Raw genomic sequence first — 26,147 nt, 5'->3', positions numbered from 1 at the left:
TCATTGGCTGGCTGTTTTACAAGTGGTATTTACACAGTTTTTAACAGTTAGTTTTAAAGTCTGATGAAGCGTCGACTGAGACGTGAAAGCGCTCACTGTATTGTGATTTTTGGAATAAAACAGTTCAACGGTCTGCTTTGATTGTTGTGGTGAGCCTCACTTTGTGTTTTCTCATTTTAAGATGCAAGTAAGCTTTAATAAGCATACTGTTAAAGAATTATCAACATTGAAAGCCTTTTTGTTGCTGTCATGCACAGAATATTTACATAACTAGATAATGTATAAACCTTAGGTATTGAAATGCATATGACAGTATTTGTAATAAAGGACAGGATTACAGTATTTTCAGAAGGTCATTACATTTGTTGGATACTTGCAGTCATCTTTGCAGGCTTTACCCGTAAACTAAACAGAATGCCAATCTATCATGTGTGGTCCATAACCTGTGCAGTAATCCTTTAAGCAATTTATCTTAAGCTTGTTTGTTGTTTACTGTTCATTTTTTACTTTGATCATGTTTTCCCTATTAAACAAATAGATAGTTATCAGGCAGCAGGTCTTTTTGGATAAGAAACATTTTTGCAAGCTGGAGTAATCAGTATCACAGAGATTGCTACTTTCAGCATGTTACTTGGTACTTTTATAAAGCTGAATATAAATTAGAATTAGAAATGCAGTGCAAGGAGAAGTGGTTTGAGTTGAGTCCTGCTTGTTTTTTTATACTGGATTTCGACTGGCATTCCAGTAATTTATTTAAAAAGTAATTTACTTTTTCATGCCACATAACATATTTGTTTCCATTTACATATTATGCGAGCTTTCATGTAGCCAATGCATTGAAATATTTTTTTCTTCTCTACTTCATTTTGTCTTGATTGGACTTTCATAATGACGGTTTGGCACCCAGTGCAGCATATTTTTTGTGGTTTTAAGCATAGCTCTGCCCCTTTCTAGTTGGCCATACCCCTTCCCATTGACCCCCACCCATTCAGCTTTCTCCTGTAGTCCCCCTTTGATTGAAGTCACCAGCCACCACTGGGTTCTACAGTATTCACTGGATGCTTTAGATATTTGTAACCATTTCTAAAAAGTGGTTTATACTTCACTGTGATGAGAACTTAGAAACTCTTTTTGGTGATGTACCAACATTTATTTATGAGAACCAGCCAAATTTGAAAAACATTCTTGAAATACCTCTTAGAAGTTTGCACAACAGTCCAATAACTCATAAGTGTGGCTGCTGTCATCAAAGCCCTTATATTGAAACTGATTTCAACACTGTAATTTTGAAAGTTTCAAGGTGAATGGTTAAAGACAGGTACAATTGTATGTTAGACCAGGTTGTGTACATGGCTAGGTATTTTACATGCCAAGCATTCTATATTGGAAAAACGAACAATAACTTTAATAAAAGAATTTATCAGCATGTACACATTTCAAAGAATGATGACAAATGCATTGGCTAAACATGCCTCTCGCTGTCACAACCTCTCAATGTTTAAGTTTTGTATTTTGGAGGAAAAATGATGTAGCAGCTTTCTTGGAGGACTGAAAAATCAGTTAATACATTGCAAAATGCTTTGGCAATCGTGTATGGATGCAATGAACTTCCCAGGACTAAATGATGCCATTTCAATTTCCAGTGAGTTGAAACTTAGAGCGTCAACACTTTAAATAACTGTATACGTTTTCTAAGTTGTTAACATCAAGTTCATGGGTTTTGTTTGCATTTATTTGTTCATCCTGTGAGATATATACCATTGGATGACAGTACAGATACTGTATTCTGATTGGCAGGAACTTATGATTGGTTTTCTGTTATACTTCATTAGCATTTTCATCTGATTGGTATTTCTGCTATATGATCCTATTTGTTTACTGACCCTGTGAGAGTTTTACCATTGGATGAAAGTATCAATTCTGTATTCTGACTGGCAGGAACTTATGGAAGGTTCCCATTTTCCATCTGATTGGTGTTTATTTTGCCAAAATGATTATTCCTATTACAGGGGTGTGTGTCAATATATGTATTTTTATATGTCATTTCCCCAAGTTTTTTCATGGTTCTGATGATGTCTTATTGACAAAAGAACTAAACCATGTATGTTTAATGTGGATTTTTATCAAACTTCCATTTGTCGAGTGCTAACTGTTCGTTTTGTTATTTTGTTATTTTTTATTTTCCAGTGCCGGTTTGGAACTTCATTGCAGGCTATATCTAAACCTCAGTGTCTTTGTCATCTTTATCTACATCTCTAGAACTCACATTAGCAAGTGTGTCTCTACTGAGCCTTTACCTGAACTTCAGAAATAATCCACTGTTAACTCCACTCCCAAAGACATGTCCACATAATAAAGTTTAATGACATAGTCAAAACGTTTCCCTTTACAAAAATACAATAACAATATAATACTATATAAATGTTTCTACAACTATAAATTAACTTAAATACCCACATTCTTCTTTGTAAAAAGCTGAAATAATTTTCCAAAGGCAATAGCACTTCTGCAGGCTGTGCATCATTGACATCCACACTTAGAACTGTAAAAATGACAGTAAACCTACATTTGTAGCATTTATAGATTCATAGGTTCATAGGTTCATACTAGGCTATCTGCCCTAGGGCATTTATAAGCCTAGCCAGAATGTGTTTTTTGTTCTCGCATTTTTTTTTTATTTTGCTGGTTTCTTTTTCGAGAATGAGAGTTAGTATACCTCGTGCCTCTGTCAGACAGTGACACAGAAGTGGTAAACGAAACGATTCCATCTCCCATCCACATCAAGATTCTTCTTGAAGAGAGTCAATGAGGGACTCTGGACTAACCTGACTGGGATTTTATTCCAGAGTGAAGGGGGTTATGAATCCCTCTCCAGCACATGTCCTATTTATTTTCCTATTTGTTGAGGTTCAAGTCTCTCGAGCGCCTGTTCGCAGATTATCATTTTATTTCTGAGTGCATATGTTGCGGCATGCGGGATAATTTTTATATCGCTGCCAGGTCGCTACTCTGAATTGGTGGGCGGTATGCCACTGAGTAGAGAGTTTTTTTTAACAGGCAGCATATGGCATCTGTTTTGAGCCCTTTGATCCTCTTGGTCTTTGTTCCTCTGGTCTTTTTCCAGTTGCTAGTCTGTATAAGGTAGGTGTCTGGGTATTGTACTCACCATGGGCCTGATGAGGAATGAGAAAAGAGGAGAGATGGCATCCCTGACGTCGATGACTTTGATCATGAATAGGGTCATGATTAGGTGGTTTTTGGTAATGGTTTTTTTTTCGTGGTTGTCTAATGAGATCAAATGAGAGTATTCAAAGAGATTGTGGTCAACTTGGGTCCACTTTTCCCTACTACTTTACTTGTATTTAATGGTTGTTTACACTGTGTGGTTTTTTGTAAGCAATTTTGTTTTTGATTTTTTTTTTGGCTGAGGCCCTTTTGGCATTTAGCTTCGGGCCGCGGCTCTGGCACCAGTTTTGGAGGAGGATGAGTGCCGTGGTGGGGAGAGCGTGGATGACATGGTCGCACAGTCATTCGATTGGCGTGGCCCAGCCACCCAGTCACGAAAACTTGGTCAGCCAAGTGTCCGGTGGGCAAAGGCCTGTACCCTCAGATATACACTGTCTAACAAACTGGTTTGGTGACTGAGTGGCTCCAGCACCCCCTGGGTTCTGTCCTTGAGCCCTATTTGCAATCCATCTAGTGGCATAGGGGTTTATATTTATGTAGGTGAGTAGGGTGCATATTTAAGCTTGGCTATTTAATATTTCGGTGCGAGCGGTCAGGTAGGCTGTGTGGGACCACCTTCCCCGTCAATGGTGGTTCAGGTGTTCATTCAAAGACCACCTTTCCTGTTTCCATGGCCTTGGTGACTGTTTCAGCCGCAGGATCCAGGTGCAGGGCAGGTAGGTCCAGGATCTGTTGGTCCATGAGGTCCAATGATCCTTTATTTTGTAGATGATGATTCTCCAGTTTATGAGGCAGATAGTTTCCAGGAGGCTGGGAGGTAATTTCACATGGAATTGGAGGAGGCACTCCTTATAGTTTCCAGATCACCACTGGGCACTATCCTGTAGTAAGGGAGGGACCACTGCTAGTTAGGTTTGTTTGGGCACTTGGGTTGTTTGGGTGCTCTGAGCCGGGACCCGGTTGTTTTATGATGCTGTGTTTTGCTTGAGGAGGCATGACACGCCCCGGATCGCTTTGTGGAGGGCGACTCTGCTGGAGCATGAGCATCTGGGCGACTCTACCTGGAGATCTGAGATGTCAGGGGCAGCACTCATGGATAGAATGTTGTCTGTGTCTGTGGAGTTTTGTCATTTTTGGCCGAATTCTTGACTGTCTGGATTGGGCAAATGCTAATCCCAACATAACTAAAGAACTACTGACTAATTATCCTTAGTGTCCTGTGCAATTTTTTAAAGAATCTGTTCCTAAACAAAATTTTGTAGTCAATTTTTTAGTTTCCTGTCAGTGATACCTTCCGTTTTTGCTTTGCTCTTTTGCTTTTACTTTTCTTCCTAGCTTTTTATATTTTATGTTTATGCCTCAGCTTTTCTTTCTTTTTTCTATTTTGGAAGTCTTTCCTTATTCTATTGGGATCTGGTTTGTGGTTGTGATTGGGTGATAGTTGACGCCCGGCCTTTGGAGGATTGGGATCTTGGTTTTATTCCTGATTCTGGATGAAGATTGCCCATAGGAAGGTGATTTTCAAATGCGTTATAAAGGATTCTTTCACGAGGGGTCAGTCTTTCCAGGTTTGATCTTTGTTTTTCTCAAGTTCAGTTTTTTTTAGGAAATTTGCTTGGGAGAAGATTGAGTTTGTGGTTGAATACTTCTGGTGGGATCTTATGGTCTGATCTCGGTGATGAGGATTTTTACAGAGTGATGACACCAGTGTGGGACATACCTCTCTTTGGAGCATGTGCAAGTTGTTCCATAGTGATTGAGTTTATAAATTCCTTTCTCTTAGGAGGGAGAGTGGAAGTCCAAGGAAATGGTGGCTTGAAGTTTGGAGTGTTTGGTCTTTGGTTAGTCTATGTGTTTGGGAGAGAGTCTAGTATTTTCCAGTGTTTTAAGGTTTGTGAGTGGGGGGCAGTGTTTGTTTGGAGGGTCTTTCCATGTATAAATGTGAGCTGGAGTGGGGTTCCTGCTTAGGTTCAACCAGTGGGGAGGTGTACTGTCAATTCGTGTTTTGCAACCTGTTAGTTGCACATGGATAGTCTTGCATGCAATGTTTCTGCTCAACCTTTTGCTTTTAATTTTCCAAAATGGGTGCAGGGGTATCCTCGGATGTTGAACCCAAGTTTTAAAAGCCCTGGATGGTATGAGGTATACTGGCTGTTTATCGGGGGTGCTAATGAGCTCTGAAGTTTTGGTTGCTGTTACTTGATTGATAGGAGGTTTTGTTTGTTATTACTAGTTTCGGATCCTGAGGTCACTATGGTCTTGCATAGACTCCTAAATTGGCCCTCATCTAAGGTTGCTTCTTCTATCTGTGAGACCACTGGAGGTGGGTTTGCATTTGAGCTTGTGTAAAAGAGCCTTTGTAAATGGGGGTAGCAAGTTGTCGGTTATTATCCCAAGCTGAAGGTAGGTATTCATCCCGGGCTGACAGCGAAGCATCGGGCCACCTGTTACAGCTGTCATCAGCTCGTCTTTGAATGACCTTTTGAATTCTTCATGGTCTCAGTTTTCAATTGTTGAAAGGGTCACCGGGCCTGGCATACTGCTCAGATAGGGTTGGACCAGGTCTCTTTTCATGGTCATCTTGGAGGTACTCAGCTGGGCATCATGCCCAGTGAGCCCTTTGACTGAGTAGTTTTTGTAGGTATGGCGAGAGTGATCTCACCTCAGAGTGTTCAGTATGGATGCATCGACTGTAGCCCTATTGAGACTCTGACGTGATTGCTTCCTGGAGCGGCAGTGTGTTGTAGGCAAGAGGGTTGCTCGTGGCTGGGTTAGTCCTTGTGTATCAGTCTTGTTCAGACTTTTTTGTGGACGGGGGTGTGCCGCGATGTGTCTCACGCAGGTATTGTGAGTGTGGTGTCTGCTTGCTGTTTAGTCTGTGGGGAGGCAGATGGGCTTTGGTGAGATATTTGCTGCTGCTGGCTGCGTTTTTTTATTTGTGTGATGAGCTGTGGTCTTGTGTCTTGGTGAGTATGTGTGCTTTGAGTTTTCTTTTTTAGAGCCCCTGACTTTTCTCTTGTGTGATTATGTGTTTCCTGAGCTGGAGAGGGTTATGTGGAGTTTGGAGGTAGCCTGCGTTGTTTTTTTCCTTCTTGATTCTTGGTTTGGTGTGGGAGGAGGAGAGGAGGAGATCTGAGATGCCTATATTGTTGGCAGTTCTGCAATGTCTTGGAATGGAATGGGAGGAGGAGAGTGCTGACAAGTTGTCTGAGACAATACACATAATTCCTCAAATTTCAGATTCCAGAGCTGGACCGGGAGAGGAGAGCTGATTGGTGCTTTTAATTTTGCTAGACTGGACATAATTGAATTAAGTTATAAAAGCAAAACCCAGGCCAGTGGGAGTGAGGCGTAGGTATTTTAAACACAACACGAAACATATAAAAACTTAGGTAAAGCAAAGGCCAGGTAAAAACAAGAATGTAACAACAGTGATCAAGCCAAATCACATCGAGCTAACTTTTATGAATGGAAGAACATGGAAATAAGTAGAAGTAAGCAGCAAATAATAAACAAGCATACAACCAAAGCCAAATTGCAAAAGCAGGAATTAGCTACCTAGGAGCAATCAAGCAACAAACAACAAAACAAAACACAGCTCAATAAAGCAGGCCTCATTCAGTCTTAACTACCAGAAATTTAGGTGTAAGAAATTGTCCAGGAAGGGCCCTCCAGAGAGCAACACCCCAAATATAACCAGAAAACAAACCGCTCAGAAGCCAACCACCCAGCCAAGCCCCTCACAACAAAACAGACCTAATACACTTAAGAATAACCAGTAATCCCGCCCTTAGAAATTAACCTAACCAGAACCCATACACACTTAAGAATGGCCCACAACAGGGCTAATGTATAACACTGGGTCTGAGAAGTAGGAGTTACAAGTTAAAGACTTACAGTGATAGCTACACTTAGATACTGTTACTGCCAAGCTAAATAAATGCAATTGAATACTTATCCATAGTCATTAGTACTTTAGCTAATACACAGAAAAGCAAGCTCGCTAATCCATATGTCACTATGCCACAGCAAAAAAAATGCCACCATTGCTTTCGTTAAGCAAACATTCAACTTCAGTAAGAAGCCACAAAGAAATTCATGCACTATAAGCCACCAACAGGCTCTCCTCCACAAGAGTGCAGACCACTAACCTATCTTAAGAAAAAAGTAAATTCCTGGAAAGCCCAAGTGTAAACCAGAAGAAATTGAAAGCCAAGAAGCTTTGACCACAACCTCTACAACAAAACAGCAGTGGCCTGCAAGCCCAATGGTTTAAGCATCTAACAAAAACATTTGATTCAGTCTGTTAGTAAATACTAATGGAGGAACTGGACCTATATGGTATAGTCTGAGCCAGCCTGCACTGATTTGAAAACTGCATGTCAAATGAAATATTCAGAATAGTTACTGGTCAGTCGCATTTCATTATTTGTCATGTATGGGCTATCAGAACATTTGGTATTTGTCATGTATGGGCTATCAGAACATTTGGTATTTAGAGCACTACATTGTACAATATTTATTAATATAATTTACTTGTGCCTTTGACAGATAACCACATTAGGATCATAGATTTTTACTAGACTATCAACTGGGAGGTCATTTTAAGCCTAGTCGTTTCATCCCAATGTTATACTATGGATATGCTAGTCAATACCCAGGATTGCATTTAGTAATGACTGCTCATATCCAGGAGGCTTGTGGGTACTATCTCCAGTAAGAATTTACAGTGCCCCATCCACTCATCCAAGTTACTTTTTAACATTATCATAGAGGTGCTCTGTTTCATATGAATTGATAGCCTATTCCAAAGGCGCAGCAGTCACTGGGTGACAAATCTGCCCCTCCATTATGTCCTATTTAAGTCGCAGACCATATTAAGTTCCCTGGAACAGGTAGCTCTAGTCCTGTTTGATTTACAGATATGCAGCAAATTTATTAGGACTGGGTCTGAGATTACTCTGTAAACCAGGCACAAGTCTCCCCTAAAAAGTCTATATAATACAGAGTATAATGACAGGGATTTTAGTCAGTCTGTGTAAGGCATATGCTGGAGTCTCTTGATCATCTTTGTTAGACACCTTTGAGGTCTCTCCAATTGCTGTAGTTGCTTTGAATGATACATGCTAAACAGGATGTTATACTCAATTATTGGCCTGATTAGTGCCGAGTATAGAGGGATTATAACCTCCTTTGCTCTCAAGGTGATATGTTTACTAATCAAGTTTGCTATTTAGAAAGTCTTCCTGAACTACACTAGACACATCGTCATCAAAGCTGAGGCCACAGTCAACTTGTGATCCCGGATCCCTTACCACTTCATAGATACTTAGGTTTTTGTTGTTGATTTGATAATATAAAGGGCCACTGTTTTTGCTGAAGGGAATGATGTTGCACTTCTTTGCATTCAGTTTGACACCATGACTAGGGCACTAGATGTTGGTCTGCATAAGACCCACCTGGAGTATACTGACATAATTTGGGGATTCAATAATTGCACATAGTCTGCAGTTGTCCACAAACCTGGTCAGCCATAGCAAATTAGTTTTGGCCTGAACTTCTGAGAAGTATATACCAAACAGTAGGGGGTCCAGCTCTGACCCTTTTAGCACCCTGCTGGTGACAGGTCTGCTGGATTTTGTGGAGTCATCCACTTTGATAGTGTGTGTCTGGTTTGTGAGCCAGTTGGCAACCCATCTTACAAGAAAGGGGTTTACATTCATTTTGCTACATTTATTGGTAATATCAGAGTGTGGGATTGTGTCAAAAGCCTTTGCCAAGTCGCGGTATACTGTGTGCACAGATTTGCCCTCGTCAATGGCCCTGGTAACATTTTTGCAGATATCAACCAGGTTTAACAGGCAGGATCTGCTCTTGATGAAGCTGAATTTGGTTGGAACCCGGGTTTGGGCGTTGCTTATGTCTGTTAATGAGGTCCATAATGATATGTTCCCTATCCTTACAGATGAGGCTGGTCAGGCTTATGGGTCTATAATTCCCCCAGTCTGTTGATAGGCCACCTTTGTGGAGGAGAATAACTGTTGCTGTTCTCCATTCTGCAGGAACAAAGCCTGTGGTTAAGGCTGTGATTGAAAAGGGTACTTAATGGTAAGGCTAGTTCATGCTTTAGCCTGTTTAGAAGACAGCCAAGGATGTTGTCTGTTCCCATAGAGGCTGTGTTTTTGCCTTAGACAGGGCATTAATGACCTGCTCTTCAGATATGTAGGGTAGGGCAGAAGTTTGGGGAATAGTCTGTGATAAGTTTGCAGGGGATAATGGAGGGAATTGTTTGCCAAACCTATCCACTAGCAAGTTTGCTATCTTTGTGGGGTCAGTGTGTGTGATACTGTTGGGTCACTATTTCTGCACATGCTTGGGTTCTACCTTTTAGACTATGTACATAGCTGTAAAAGGCCTTATGGTCATCCTTGGCTGTGACTGCTAAGTTTTTCTCAAAGTTATCCTTAGAGGATTTGGCATGTTGTCATATTTGCCTGTTGAGGCTGAGCAGGTTGCTTTTTCATCATGGGGGCCTCACCTTTGTTTTCTTGGAGATCAATTTTTGCATTTGTTAATAGTGGATGTTTACCATGGTGGCTTGTTTTTACTTGGGAGTCTGGCTTTGAATCTTTCTGGTACAGCCAAGTCTATACACCTATGCAAGTGATTGTACGGGGCTTTAGTGTGAGTTTCGGTGTCATTACCACTTCCAGCTGGGGGTTTGCATAGATGGCATGTTCATCTGGTTAGCCAGTACATGCAACAATCAAGCAAGAAGACTTGGCCATAAGCTTCAAAAAGATTATTTCTGAAACTCCAAAACGCTTACAAAATTTTTAAATCAGTCAGTTCAATCCCTAAGAAGGGAGATACTGGGACTGTGGGTAGACTCCAATCTGAAATTTTCAAATCTTGAGCGAAGAACTTTAAATTCACATTTTCACAGTTTACTAAAATTTGTCATAACATATCCAAAATGATGTCAGTGCAGGTCAGATGTATTATTGTAAAAGGTGTTCTTATTCTTAAATTTACTAAATCTATTATTGCTGCTGTCACTTCAGCCAACATCTAGAAACTCTGATCTGGATTAAATAAAGAAAACAGATTTAAGTGCAACTCTCCTAGAAGATGGCATCACTCTGTTTCCTTGGAAAAGCGTTGTATCCTGACAATGTGGCACTTGGGTGCTTTCCATAATAGGGCTTTAAATTTCATATCACTATACAAAGGTCTCTGTCCACCTATTGGAAGGTCCTTATAACATTACACTGGAATCCTAATGTCAGCTACTGTGTCTCTAATGAAATTTCCTATTCCACGCTGCTCCCTAAAAATCTGCACAAAAGCATTTCACATCTTTCATTCCAAGCCATTAAGTTCCTTGCCAGCAGAGATAACAAATATGGCAATGTTCTCCAATTTTGCTAAAGCCATAAAAACTCACTTACCAAAAGATGCAGACTGTAAATGCAATGCACATTTAACAAAACCTTCCTGTGTCCAAAGTTCATTGTTATTTAAGTCAAGGAGACAGCGCAGCTGTTATATACCATGACATTTTAAAAGACTTGCCTTGTGTCTTGATGGCAAGTATTGTCTTCCTGAAAAATATATGAAAGAATTGACAATTACAGATATTTTCTTTGTTATATTAAATGAAGATGTGCATTCTGAAACATTTAAATGAACTTCATGCATGCAATTTATTTCTGTTAATTACTTTTCTATCAGCTTTATTGATGTTTGTTGGCATTTTGTGATTTTTGGCCTTGTTCACAACTGGAAAGGTTCTCTTGAAGAGTACCTTTACCCAGCAAGCAACTGAAGAAAGGAAAATAAAATACATATTCCTGTACTGCATCTTAATGATGATCATTTTATGGTTCCTTTCTGTTTCCATTTCTACATGTTACTGTTTGTATGTTTCTCATATTTGATTCTTTTTTTTTTTTTTTTAACAATATCATTGCTGAAAAGGGACTTTGGCATTCCAACACATCTACCTACCGAACAAATTAAATAAATACAAGTGCAACCTTAGAACCTGGAAGTATGAGAGGGAAACCTTGATTATTTATACCCATTCCTGAAGTGGGGAATGGGGCCAGGATTGGATGGAATGAAAGAGAGAGGAAGAGAGCGTTTGTGTGTGTGTGTGTGTGTGTGTGTGTGTGTGTGTGTGTGTGTGTGTGTGTGTGTGTGTATGTGTGTATGTGTGAGAGAGAGAGAAATAAACCAGGACTCTCTGAGCATAAACTAAAATACTGCAAATATCAGTCATAACTGCTGACTTACTAAAATATTTTCGCCTGCAGTCCTGGATACTACAATTAATTTCTGTTATACAATGTGTATCTCTAAGTATTTGAAAGAACATTAACATTTTCTCCCTTTCACTTGCAGTTGGATAAAAAGGCGACTTTGAATAAATATGTGAAGATAATTAAACTTCCCTTTTCCAGTTCTAATGCAGAACCAGGACAAGTGTGTAATGTTGCTGGATGGGGCATGATTGGTGACACCACATTTCCTGACACCCTGTATGAAGTTAATGTAACTATCGTGAGCAGGCATTACTGTTTGAAATATTATAATGAAAAGGTCATAAAAGACAGTATGATTTGTGCTGGAGAAAATGAAGCTGGAAAGGATTCCTCACAGGTAAATAAGTTAACCTTTTTTTTCATAATAAGATGAATTCACATTTTTCCTTGCAGCTGGACAGAAAGGTAATTCAGCAGTGCTAGGTGCAGTTGATCAAATGTCTATTATCTGATTTAGGGGAAGTGTGTATTGTTGTTGACTGTTGTACAGACAGTCACTTAGCTGCCTAATACAATGATACAACGTAAAAGACTCAGATTACTGATATGTATACACATGGCTGCATAATATTTTGCAACAAAAAACACCAAGCCATATTATTTGTGCTGAGTTCATGTTAAATGATAAGGCTCATCTAAAATACATGAAAAGCATTTACCATTAGGTGACCTTTCTACAACACACTCCACATTTAATAAAAACGGTGCATTGCACAGTTTTTGAATGTTCTTTATGGAAGTGTCATGGAGACTTGATTGCACAAGGCATTCACATTGTCTATAGGAATATGTATATAAGTAGTATGCAATCTATTTGTTGCTTTAATAAATTGACCAGGGTTATCTTGATGTGCCTATGCTAAATAATGCATTTATTTTAGTTAACATTAGTAATAAGTATGTTGCATTATTAGTTGTCATGAAATACAAACATGTATTATATGGATTGTACTGTATGTAACTTTTATGAATTACAGTAACAGTGTGTTAACTTGGATCCTTTTATGTATTTATTACATCCGTGCACTGTTAGGTTAACAAAATAGGCAATATTTGTTCAGTTCAGAATAAATGAATGAATGACTAAAATAAACAAACAAATGTCTATTGGAATCACAGTTTCAACTAACAACATTTAGGTCTTCTTTTCCATAGTAATTTTGGTGAAGTGTATGTGTTCTTATAGTTCACAGTTTCTGAACAGTGTTAGGAAAATTATCACAATCATCACAAATATGAGCTCTAACAGCACACATACAAATGCATAAAAGTGCACACTCACACACACACACACACACACACACACACACACACACACACACACACACACACACACACACACACACACACACAAAGGTCAGTGATTTGTCTAAAGACTGGTTTGATAACAGGTCAGAGGCCAGTAATACCACCATTCTGGAAAATGAAGGATTTAAAGGGATTTAGCAATAGACAGTCCATTAGCTAAAGAAAGACAATGCTCCTTGTACAGTAATATACTAATCTCCATTCTAATAATCACATATTTCAACTAGGCTGTAACTGCACCTCTGTATGGCTTCACTAAAATAGTTAAGTTGCAGGAGCTAACAACATTTTATAACTAACAATTGTCAAGGCTCTTCTGAGTATTTTTCTATTTAGGTATTTCATAATGTCCATGACTTCTGTTAAGTTAAAGGTTCCCTAATTGTGATCTCACAAATCTAGACAATGATATGTTATTCATTCCACTTATATGTTAATAATTAAAGAAACTAAGAACACATTTCAAAACATGTGCGGTTAACTGACATCCTGTTCAGGATTGCCTTCCTGCCTTATACCTGCTGCTTGCAAGGATAGGTTGCAGCTTATCATTAAATTGAGATAAATTAAGTAGGTAAGGAAAATGAATGAATGAATGAATAATTCAATATGACAAATTAACAATTCTAAAAAAAAAAAAATAAAAAAATAAAATTGAGTTATTGGTTACATCTTTGTAAAATATGCAAAAAAAATATCTTTCGGATGCCATTTCATTGTCTGTGCTTAACAAATAAGAAGGCTCATAGGTGTGTACTAGGCTAATGGCCCTGGGGCCTTTACAAGCCTAGCCATAGGGTTACCCTGACACCCAACCTTATTTCCCAGTGCCTCTGTCGAATAGAGCCACTGGAGTTATCCCCAGGGTGAATTTTCTATTTCCCATCCACTCATCAAGATTTCTCTTAAAGTGGGTCAGTGAGGTGATCTGCTTGACATTTATGGGAAGTCTGTTCCATAGCATGGGCAGACTCTGGGCTATAAACCTGTCCCTCCAGTACATTCTGTTGATTGCAGTAATGAGGTTGAGTGCAGTAATGAGGTTGAGGTCTCTAGAGCGCGTGTAAGAGACTGTGATTTCTTTAGATGTAGCATTTCTAACAGAGATGGGTCAGACATGGCTTTGTAAGTCAAGTAGAGACTAAGTAGGTGATATGAGACAGAATAGTTGAAGTTTTTTGAGTCTGTCCATACAGGACAAGTGTTTAAGGTCTATGATCCTCTTTGTAAGGTACTTTTGTGGCCTCTCCAGTTGTTGCAGGTGTCTAGTGATGTATATGCCAAATGGGGCATTGTACTTGATGATTGGGCTAATGAGGGAAGAGTAGAGGGAGACAATGACTCTTTCTTCCTGGATGCAAAACCCTTAGTAATGAGATGTGCCACATAGAAGGACTTTCCGACCACAATGGCAATGTGATGATCAAAAGAGAGGTTGTTGTCAATCTGTGTTCCCAGATCTCTTATAATGCCTTCTGTGTTCAGTGGACTACTATTGATGTGGTAATTAATGGGAACCAGGTTTTTCCCAAAGGGGATGATGACATATTTTTGGCATTGAGCTTTAGGCCACAGTTCTGACACCAGTCGTTGGTCTCAGTGAGGCCATTCTGTAGGATGTCAACATCACTTGGGGAGTTAATAATAGCTCCCAACTTGTAATTGTCTGTGAACTTTGTCAGCCAGCATCCCTTTGTGTTGGCCTGGACTTCAGAGAAGTAGATACAAAACAGGAGAGGACCCAGGACTGAACCCTGTGGGACTCCACTCATGACTAGTCAGCAGTCTGACTTGGAGTCAGCTACTTTCACACTGCGGGTTCTATCTGTGAGTCAGTTTGCGACCCACCTAGTGATATAGGGGTTGATGTCTAGCTTAGTGAGTTTTTTGATGATTCCTGAGTGGGGAATGGTATCAAAGGCCTTGGCCAGATCAAGGTAGGCTGTATGAACCACCTTGCCTTTATCCACAGCTCTGGTGACTGAGTCAAAGAAGTTGACTGAGTTGAGAAGGCATGATCTACCTTTCACAAAACCAAACTGTGTGTGGGATCCAGAGTTTGGAGATTCCTATATTATATTTTTTAGGTCCATGATGATGTGTGTGTTTTATAGCTTGCATATCATCAGGCTTTGTGGAGATGGATGACTGTAGTAGTGAGCCATTTGGTAAGGACAAAGCCTGAGGAGGAGGCTGACTGAAAAAAAACACACACTGGTACTGCATTTCACACTCTTCATTAGTAGTAGAACACAGCCATGTAATGTCATATAAAGGCTGTATTCTTGGCCTTGGACAGTTTTTTAACCTTTTTGCTGTTTGTGTGCCTGGCTGCTGGTATTGATTGGGGGCGGTGGGGGGTGTTGTTTGCATTGAATTGGTCGGCCAGTATATTGGCAAAATCTGTCGGCTCAGTATAGGAGATACTATTGTGCTGTAGCTCAGAGCAAATCTGGGTATTGCCATGGAGATTCTTTACATAACTATAGAAGGCCCTGTGGTTGTGTTAACTATCTGCTGCAATTCTGTTTTCATAGCTAGCTTTAGATGATTTGATGAGGGATCCCAACTATTTGTTGAGGCCGATAAGGGAGTTTTTCCAGTCTTGGGACTTCACCTTATTCTGCATCAGTTTCCTCCTTCAGTTGTAGAGTTTGTTAATGGCAGGGAACCACTAGAGGAGAGCGTCTTGGTTCTATTGGATATGGCGCGATACATGCATTTGTGTACATGTTCATACAGTGCATTGGTGTATGATTTGGCAGTCATGCAAATATTCTCCATTTGCAAGGGTGCTGTGAAGTTAGCCACCTCTGTTTTTAGGAACCCAAAATTATGGGGGGGCTGGGAGGGATGTAGATTTCCAAGGTGATTAGTTTGTTGTCGGATCTAACCAGGGAGGAGTTGACTATTGGTGTAGAGCAATGGTTGCCCATGTTAGTAATGACCAGGTCAAGGATGTTGCTACCTCTAATGGGGGTAAGAACGAGCTCTTCCAAGGCACTGGAATTAATGAATTCCAGGAAACATTGGGCAAGTTCACTGGTACAGGAGTATTTTTCCCAGTTAATGGAGGGGTAGTTAAAGTCACACAGTATGAGTGTGTTAGGTTGGACCCAATTATTCTCCAGGGTGCTGTGGAATGTGAGTCTTGGGACATGGTTGGGGTCCTATAGCAGGCTGTGACTTGAATCTCTGTCTTACTCAATGTTAGCTGCATCTGAAGTATCTCTGATGCATTATGTTGGGCTACCAGTCTGGAGGTGTGTGCATCCTTTATGAATATGGAAACACCACTGCCTTTAAAGCTTTGGTCCAAGTTCTGGGGCCAAACGGTGTGTTACAGCACAAATATCGATGTTCTCCATTTTAAGGAGTGCTTTGAGTGAATGCATTTTGAGATTTAGACTTCTAGCATTGAGCAGCATGATCCTCAGGTTGCATTTGTTTGTAGCTGTTATGGTGGTAATTTGGTCTTTGGAATACCACCTAAAAAAGACACTATAGAGGTGGCAAGAGCCTTACCCAGTGTCCGGAAGCTAAGGGGTGACAAATGCAGGCCGACTCTGGCAAAGCATCGAGGTCTGTCAATCATATCATCCCAGACAGACAGATACTGGATCCCCTTAGAATGACACCAGAAACTTAGCCAATTGTTGAAGTTAATCATTTTCTGCTTATACTGTGGTGTAATTCTGGGTGATGGTAGGATGCTGCTTAGGGCTAGGGTCATACTTGCCTGGGCTACATAATTTGAGAGCTCCTCCATGTCTCCCTTCATGTAGTCCAGGGAGGTACATCTCAGATCACTCACACCCACATGTCCAATGACTGAGTCATATTTATACCTATTGTTGAGGGACCTGAGTGTGTTATGTGGCAGAACCTGACACCTGACAGGCAGCTGACTGTTACTTTCTCCTTATTCAACCTAGTGAGTGGGACATCAGTGTGCCACACTATCGAGTCACCTATAACTAGTGTGTCGGGCATGCTGTTTTGCCCTAGGGGCTTTGGTTGAGTGGCACACTGCTTAGGAGAGTTGTGTGTCTCGTGATTAGTGTTGTGGTGGTCAAGTGCATTTCTGCCTTGGAGGTCTCTGCTGTTTGGATAGATTTTTATTGAGAGCCTCCGCAAAGGTGGGTGCGTTTTTTTTTTTTTTTTGTGAAGGCAGTGCTGGTGGTGTGTGTTCTTGAGGGCTGTGTGTTCCATGTGGTGTGGTGCAAGTGTTAACCTTCTCCTCTTGGCCAGCTATTTTGGTCTAGGCTTGAGAGTGCATGGCTTTCAGTTTGGATATACAAGTGCATCTCTCGCAAGTCTGAGTGTCAGGAGGTAAGAGGAGAGTGTTGTCAGTGTACATGAGGTAGTTTCTACATTGCGTCAGGATGCCCAAGTTCACCAGATTAATAGGAGAAAGCACAGGGAACTGACCTTTACACATGCCTAGAGGGGTGAGCATTAATAATAAGTACTGGAGCTGTTTCCTTGTAGAACGTTTAGTGTTGGTAGCACTTTTGTGTGCTACACTATTTTCTACAAGAAGTCTGGTAAAGTGCTAGACTAATAAGCTAGTAAAAGTACAGGAGAAGAGAGAACTAGCAGATCTAAAGGAAAAATTGAAGAGCGGACTTTAGCACCCTCAGAAGCTTACAAACAGTCCTGGATACAGCAAGTCTGTATCTGGAGTAGACTAGTTACAGGAAAGGTGGGAAACAAGTGCAAATGTGGGCTTTTAAACCAGAAAGTTGAAAGAGATGGACAAACTGCCCAAATCGCTAATAAACTTCAATTTCTGAGCCAGAAACCACTCCTCTTGTGGTAGGTAGGCTGCCTAGTGCTTACCACTCACACTGATAAGCTAGAAGGCTTCCCTACAACACAGAAAGGATTGGGGGACTCAAAAGCTTACATACAGTCCTGGATTCAGCAAATCTTTATCTGGACTAGACTAGTTAAAGGAAAGGTGGGAAAAGTGCAAATATGGGCTTTTAAACCAGAAAGTTGAAAGAGATGGACAAACTGCCCAGATAGCAAATAAACTACAATTTCTAGGCCAGAAACCACTCTTCTTGTGGTAGACAGGCTACCTAGTGCCTACCACTCCCACTGATAAGCTAGAAGGCTTCCCTCCAACACAGAAAGGATTGGGGGGGGGCTCAGAAACTTTTAAACTATCTTGGATACAGCAAATCTGTATCTGGACTAGACTAGTTACAGGAAAAGTGGAAAACAAGCTCAAACATGGGCTTTTAAACCAGAAAAGTTGAGAGAGATGGAAAAACTGCCCAGATGGGCAATAACTACAATTTCTGGCCCAGACACCCCTCCTTTTGTGATAAATAACCTACCTAGTGATTTCTACTCCCACTTACATGCTAGATGGCTTCTCTCCAACACAGAAAGGCTTGGGGGGCTCAGAATCTTACAAAAAGTCCTTGATACAGCAAATCTGTATCTGGATTAAACTAGTTACAGGTAAGGCAAGAAACAAGCTTAGAATTTATTTTTTTTACAGAAAAGCAGCTAAAACAGCACTAAAAACAATTCAAATGCAGTGCATGCTAGCACACAAGTGTGTAGCAATATTAGAGCAAATGCAGTTTAAATAAATGCAATTTATTCAAACTGTATTCTGAACTGAATTCAATTATTGTTTTATTCAAATCTGAACAGTTAAAAAGTGCCAAAAAGTATATGTATCAGCAGGGAAGCACACTTAGTCAGAACACAAGAAGATGCTAGAAATTTTTTTTTAGTACAGTGGAAACGGAGACAGCAGGAACAGAAGATAATTCAAGGTTAAGAACCTAAGTGGGTTGGCCTTCTCAAATGCTCTCTCTGTATTAGGCAGAATGAAATAATCACACTAGACTGGGAGGACTGTCCCAGATCAAATTTACAGTATGTGTGGGCAACTGCAAAGCCACTGAGAATAGTAGCAGATAAGCTGCATAGCATAATTATGAGTGTTAAAGAAGTGCAATTCCATGAAATAAATGTAAGAAATAACTTACTCTGCTCTTGGAATCTTAAGGAATTTCTGCTTCATCCCAGTGAGGAATCACCATCCCACAGCCAGGTAAATACAAGCACAGCCCCATGCAGACACAGGGGTTATATACCAGAAAGGATGGAAGAATCTAGCAGCTCAAATTACTACCCAGTTCTGCTAGCCCCTTATTTTACAACCAATCACTCGTGCTAGACAAGGTCAGGAAATTCTGTTACTCTCAATAACAAAGAAGACAAGACACTATCAGCAGAAGATGTCTGCCAGAAACACAGGAAACTCAACAAAACTACCAGGCCTGGATAACAGCAGGCCTCTATCCAGATTATGCTACCAGACTAGAACACAGAAACCTCACAATAAATGCACAGAAAAGCACAGATAGAGCACTCACAAACAGAAAATACAAGTCTCAGTATGAAAGCAAAGCAGTTTACAGTTTAGTAATTCAGTAAAAATGCAATTACAGTAATGAACACTATTACAGCTACTAGCTCCAGCCACTAAATGAAAGTTTAAACAGACAAAGGAGCAAGGAGAAACTAGAGAATGCTTTTAACTGCAAACAAATCAGTTATATGATACCTGATTAGAGCACAGAAGCCTCACAAAAAATGCACAGAAAAGCACAGCTAGAGCACTCACAAACAGAAAATACAACTCTCAGTATGAAAAAGCAGTTTGCAATTAAGTAATGCAGTAAAAATGTAATTACAGTAATGAGACACTAGCAGTTAAAACAGTAAAACAGTACACAAATGCAGTGAAACAGTAAAAAAAGCTTTATAACAGTGCAAAATGTAGTAGATTAGCTGTATAGCACATTTATAAGTATTAAAGAAGTGAAATTCAATGAAATAAATGTAAGAAATAACTTATTCTGCTCTTGGAATCTTAAGGAATTTCTGCTTTGTCCCAGTGATGAATCGCCATTCCACAGCCTGGTAAATACAAGCACAGCCCACTGCAGACACAGGGTTTATATACCAGAAAGGATAAAAGAATCTAGAAACTTGAATTACTACTCAGTCCTGCTAGCCCTTTCTCTTACAACCAATCACTCATGCTAGAGAAGGTCAGAAAATTCTGTTACTCTCAATAAAAAAAAAACAAGACACTGTTAGCAGAATATGTCTGCCAGAAACACAGGAAGCTCAACAAAACTACCAGGCCGGGATAACAGCAGGCCTCTATCCTGATTATGTTACCAGAGTAGAACAGAGAAACCTCACAATAAATGCACAGAAAAGCACAGATAGAGCAATCACAAACAGAAAATACAAGTCTCAGTATGAAAAAGCAGTTTACAATTTATTAATCAGTAAAAATGCAATTACAGTAATGAACACTATTGCAGCTACTAGCTCCAGCTAGTAAATGAAAGTTTTAAACAGAGAAAGGAGCAAGGAGACTGCTTTTATCTGCAAACAAATCAATTATATGATACTTGACTAGAACATAGAAACCTCACAAAAAATGCACAGAAAAGGACAGATAGAGCACTCACAAACAGAAAATACAACTGTCAGTATGAAAAAGCAGTTTACAGTTAAGTAATTCATTAAAATTTAATTACAGTAATGAAACACTATCTAGCAATGAAAAAGACAATTAAAACAGTATAACGCAGTATGCAAATGCAGTGAAACAGTAAAAAAAAGCTTTATAACCCTGCAAAATGTAGTAGATTAGCAATTACAGGTGTTAAAGAAGTACAATTCAATGAAATACATGTAGGAAAAAACTATTCTTGTCTTGGAATCTTAAGGAATTTCTGTTTTGTCCCAGTGATGAGTCACCATTCCACAGCCTGGTAAATATGTTATAAACAATGCAATGGAAATATAGAGTGTGGATGAATTTCAGTTGTCAGTAATGAGGGGAAATGTATTATACGGTGAATTTTAAGGAGACTAAAAATATTTGAAATAGAAGACATTAATTCCACTTTGCCTGAATTCATTAGAACTTATATTTTTTCACCAACAAAAGACCTAAATTCATTAAAGGTGTATTTTTTCATTCATAAACTGAATTTTAACGAAGTGATAATAAGAATTATCCCAAGGAAAGTGGAAGTGTAAGAGACATATTTCAAATGGGCTTTGTTCTGTACCACTGTATTGCTTCACTAAAAACTATTGTCAGACTGCAGGAGCTAATAACTAACAATTGCCAAGGCTCTTTTGAGTGATTAAATATTTCATATAATGCCCGTGACTTATGTTACAAAGTTAAAGATTTCATATTTGTGGCTGCACAGATCTAGACAATAATTTATTATTCATTCCACTTACAATATATGAAATTAAGGGAATTGGTATCAAATAATGGTTTCTTAATAGCATGAAACATGACCCCTCATGTCTTCTAGAATCATTATTTAACTATAGCCTCACAACAGGCTTTGTGCATAATGAATAAAGAACAGCAACAGTCATCCCTCTGAACAAAGGTGGACCATCTATAGGCTCTGGAAACTACAAACCCATAAGTCTCTCTAATTTCATACACAAAGCCATTAAAATAATTATCATGGCAATGATCAATAATGACACAGGAAACCTCCAGACACTGGACCCAATCCAGTTTGGTTTCAGCAAGGGCAGGTCACGCCTACTCAACCTGGTGGACTTCTTTGAGAAGGTCACCAAATCAATGAATGATGAAAAAATGATTCACACTGCCTACCCTGGCTTAACCAAGGCATTTGGAATACTCCACTTAAGCATTGTTGACAAACTCAAGAGGTTAGGTAGAGACCCTTATGACATTCAGTGGATAGCAAGCTGGCTCACAGACAGGATCCAGGAAGTTAGAATTGAGGAATTCATCTCTACAAAGAGGCCATACTCCCTTGGGGATCAGTGCTGGGACCACTCATTTTTGCAATTTTCTTCCCTGAAGTCAATGCCAATGACAAGAGCATCTGGCTAACCAAATCTGCAGACAACTGTCCTCCACTGGCACTAATGTTCTCCAGGAAGGACTGCCAGAAACAAATAACTTCTATCACAGTCATGGACTAAACCTAAATTCCAAGAAATGCATAACAGTATCCTTTGGGAAGTCATCTGCCCTGGGTAACTATCATATAGACAACACATCCCTAAGGGTCGACCCAGTAGTCGGGGACTTAGGGACACAAATAGACAGCAATCAAGTCTTTGATCGTCATGTGTTTACAGTAGTGAGGAAATCAGTCTATGTTATGCAACTTATAAACAAATGTGTGGTATCTACATCCAAGGAGGTCATTGTTCAGTTGTATTCAGAATTCATCAGACATACCATTCAGTATAATTCCCCATTTGTTATGTACCAAATCAGACACACCCAACAGCTTTAATGTCCACAGAGGTTCTTTAATAAAAGTATAAGGCAAAAATAACATGTCCTAGGCAGACCACCTTAAAGCTTTATCCTTGTATTCTGTCTCCAACAGGCTGTTGGGTGAGATCTATGCCTTGCATACAGGGCATTTTCAGACCCTCACCCTAATGGGCTACCTACATATTTGCAAAATAAACCACCAGAATTATCCATAAGGTTTAAACTTTGTGTGTGATATAAATAGGACCTGATGGAGAGAGAGGTATGCATCTCAGACTTCCACTTCTCTGGAAAAGGCTTACCATCTATGTTATTCAGAGTTCCTTCCTAACCCAATTCAATTATTATGTGGACAATTGAATTGGGAACAGGAAATTGATTCTGAGTTTGACACCTAAGTCTCTAATGGACACAGGCAACTGGTATATGGTTAATCTCCCAAGCTTCTACTTGTAAATATCTCATCTCCCAAGCTCCTGCTTATACTTATCAAGAGTAGCAGAATCTGTCAAAGATTTGGGATACATGGCTAGGCTTAAAAAGGCATGAGTGGTCATTAGCTTAGTTCAAATGTATGAGCCTATCATATTTCCTTTTGAAAGAACCTTGAACTGAAAATGATACATAGTGAGCTCAGAACAGATCTATCATAGGATTATAGGATCATAGGAAGTTACTAGATTAATGGTCCCAGTGCCCTTACAAGCCTAACCAAGTTCAACCCATGTTCCCAAGGGTGTCTGGTTCAAGCAGACACTAAAATCAGCACCTACTGCCCCTGTCCAAGAGGGGCACAGGTGGAAACACCAGGGTGAATTTCTGGTTACCCATCCCATCAGCTATGGAATTCAAGACAATGGATACAGAATTAAAAAAAAGGGTAAAGCTCTGTCAAACATTGTGTTTCTAACTGATGGAATTATTGGTAGAAAGGATACATTTTTTTCATAATCAAATTGATGAGACCATTGATCTTGTTTAATGTCCAATTATTAGTATTTGATAAAATAATTGGTGAAATTATACAGATGGCTTATGACCATAAATTAATCATCAATAAGAAAGCAAAATTACTGAAACACATGGCAAACTGTTCAATGCAGCTAATATTTTTCCAACAGAGAAATCTGCAATCAATGTGACAATTAGAGATGACCAAACATAATCCAAAACTACTAAGAGGGTTTGCATGAGGAACAAATTCTGAATTGAGTGCCAAGTGTTGTAGTTGACAAATAATGATGTTTCAGAGGTAAATGTGCATCCAGAAATTATATTCTATCCATAATCCCATTTTCAAGCAGGAGGTGTATCAAATGCGGAATGGAAGGTTAATGCAAATGAGTCAGGCTTTCATAATATTTGAATAACTGACACAAATCTCATGTTACTGACTTTTGTTGTAAATTTATTACAAATGCTTTCTTCTGTTGAGAGGGTTTACATGTACAGCTATTCAAATTTTAAAAAATTAAATGTCTTTTACTTCTAAAAAGAAGAAAGTACACAAAAGCTCACATTCTTCTTGAACTATTAATATATTTCTTGCAAGTTATTTTGCTTTACATATTTGGATATCTCAGTGCTGTATCTCTTCATAGTTTCATTGTTAGAGGTGTGCCATTTTGATCATATTCAAATGTAGTACTACAAACTTAAAAATTAAGAGCAGAGATTTTCGTTTACTTCGCAAGTATGACTCCCTTTGTCAATATAATTTTGACAGTAACTCCATAAAAATTGATCCCATAGTTAAAGATCTGGGGACCTGTGTCATCAATTCACTGTCACCATGCAGCCACAATTTTGAGGAAGTTCTTTTTCATCACACTGCTTATATGTAAATATACAGCATCAGTGGCGGATGGTGACTTCAAATTAAAGGAGGACTGCAGGAGACATCTGAATAGGTGGGGCCAATGGGAAGGGGTGTGGTCAACTAGAAAGGGGTGGAGCTATGCTCAAAACCACAACAACTGGAACTTTAATTAAATACGCTGCCCTGGGTGCCAAACAGTCATTACGAGAGTCCAATCAAGACAAAATGAAGTGTAGAAGAAAAAAATATTTCAATGCATTGGCTACATGACAACTTACTTAATATCCAGATGGAAACAGGTTGTGAGGCATGAAAAAATAAATTAGTTTTTAAATACATTACTGGAATGCCAGTCAAAATCAAGTATAAAAAAACAAGCAGCACTCAACTCAAACCAATACTCCTTTCACTGCAGTTCTAATTATAAATTTATATTCAGCTTTATAAAATTACCAAGTAACATGCTGAAAGTAGCAATCTCTGTGATACCACCACTTGTAAAAATGTTTCTTAGCCAAAAAAGACCTGCTGCCTGACACAACTATCTACTTGTTTCATGTGGAAGACCTGATCAAAGTAAAAAATGAACAGCAAACAAGAAACAAGCTCAAGATAAATTGCTTAAAGGATTCCTGCACAAGTTATGGACCACATATGATAGATTGGCATTCTGTTTAGAGTTTACGGGTAAGCCTGCAACGATGACTGCAAGTCTCCAACAAAAGATGACCAAGTCTCCAACAAATGTAATGAGCTTCTGAAAATACTGTAATCCTGTCCTTTTATTACAAATACTGTCATATGCATTTCAATACCCAAGGTTTATACATTATATAGTTATGTAAATATTCTCGGCATGGCAACAACGAAAAGGCTTTCAATGCTGGTAATTCTTTAACAGTATGCTTATTAAAGCTTACTTGCATCTTACAGTTTCTGACAAGCTTACCTGATGGTCATTAAATCATTGCTACTTAAACAGAGCAACAGGGCACTGTGACAGCATGCATTTCCTGAATAATAAGAAGCATAAATCAACAGTATAAAAATATGACAGAAAACCAGAACATTCTGCAAAATCAAGGACAGATAAAAAGCCACGTCGTACTTGTGGTCTACCTTGGATGGGGGAATACTCTGCACACTTACACTGCATAACTGCTCCTTGCCTTGCTTGGACACATCCAGAGGCACTACAATGGGGCGTGGGGTGCAACAAGTATGTCACAATTTGAAATGTCTCTGGCTGACAGTGATGGCTCTGACACTCATACCTCTCAACTTCAGAGCAAGAAATCTGGACAAAGTCATACATAGAACTAGAAGTGGAACACAGGCCCAAAAATAAGGACAATTTTTAAATATTGCTTGTATTAACTTAGATAATAGAACAGTAGTAGGTCTTGCATTAGTACGAATTTTCTGAAGGGTATGAAATCTGAAACTCAAATGTCTGTCATTATTTTCAATCTTTAATGACTTGCCACTAATTTGCCAGAAAACCACAATTTTACAGACCCAAATGTTTTACAAAAATATAAAGTTGCCACACAATACAGCTGGAAACCTGTCAAAAAAGAGACACCTTTTTAATATTAACACTGTTAACTTGAGCAACTAACAAAATAAGAGCATCTACGTGCATTTCTGAAATAAAAGTAATCTATAACTTTGATCATTACAGTTATATATAGTTGTAAACCCTCCACGTTTTCCAAAATTGCCATTTTGAGGAGGGATTATTAGGGGAAAGCAACATTTTGAGCCAAAATTGGGGACAATGGAGAGGTTTGGATATTCCTAATTCTACAAAGTGATTTGCACATACCTCTCAACCTCTTAATGCAGGAAATCTGGACAAGGCCAAATATATTGGGGGAACATACAAACACTAATAAAAATTGCTCTTGTATAAACTTAAGACAGTTGATAGAATAATAGGTCTTGCATTAGCATGCATTTTTCTAAAGGTTATGACGTCTGAAACTCAATGTCTATCATTTAGTGACTTCATTCCTAAATAATTTGCTAGAAAACCACACATTTTATGAGGAACAAACCAAAAATAAGAAGCAAATATCTATTCATTTTGCAAACATATGGACAACTGAGAGGTATAGTTCAACTGGGGCTGTCTGTTTGCTACCCCCCCTCACAAAATCAT

General features: G+C 39.1%; 1 protein-coding gene across 1 annotated transcript in view; it reads left to right on the top strand.

Moving 5' to 3' along the window:
- The window catches only part of LOC122787878 (granzyme-like protein 1), a 176,156-nt gene that overhangs the window by 118,295 nt on the left and 31,714 nt on the right, over positions 1-26,147 (top strand). Inside the window, exon 4 of the mRNA XM_044054795.1 lies at positions 11,593-11,850. Within this exon, the coding sequence (XP_043910730.1) occupies positions 11,593-11,850 (258 nt within the window). The remainder of the gene's footprint in view (positions 1-11,592; positions 11,851-26,147) is intronic.

This window comes from Protopterus annectens, chromosome 13.part0 (assembly GCF_019279795.1).
Source record: "Protopterus annectens isolate FY-2018-M chromosome 13.part0, PAN1.0, whole genome shotgun sequence".
NCBI lineage: Eukaryota > Metazoa > Chordata > Ceratodontiformes > Protopteridae > Protopterus > Protopterus annectens.
Note: the sequence above shows the minus strand (reverse complement) of the source record. Positions and strands in the feature narration are given on the sequence as shown.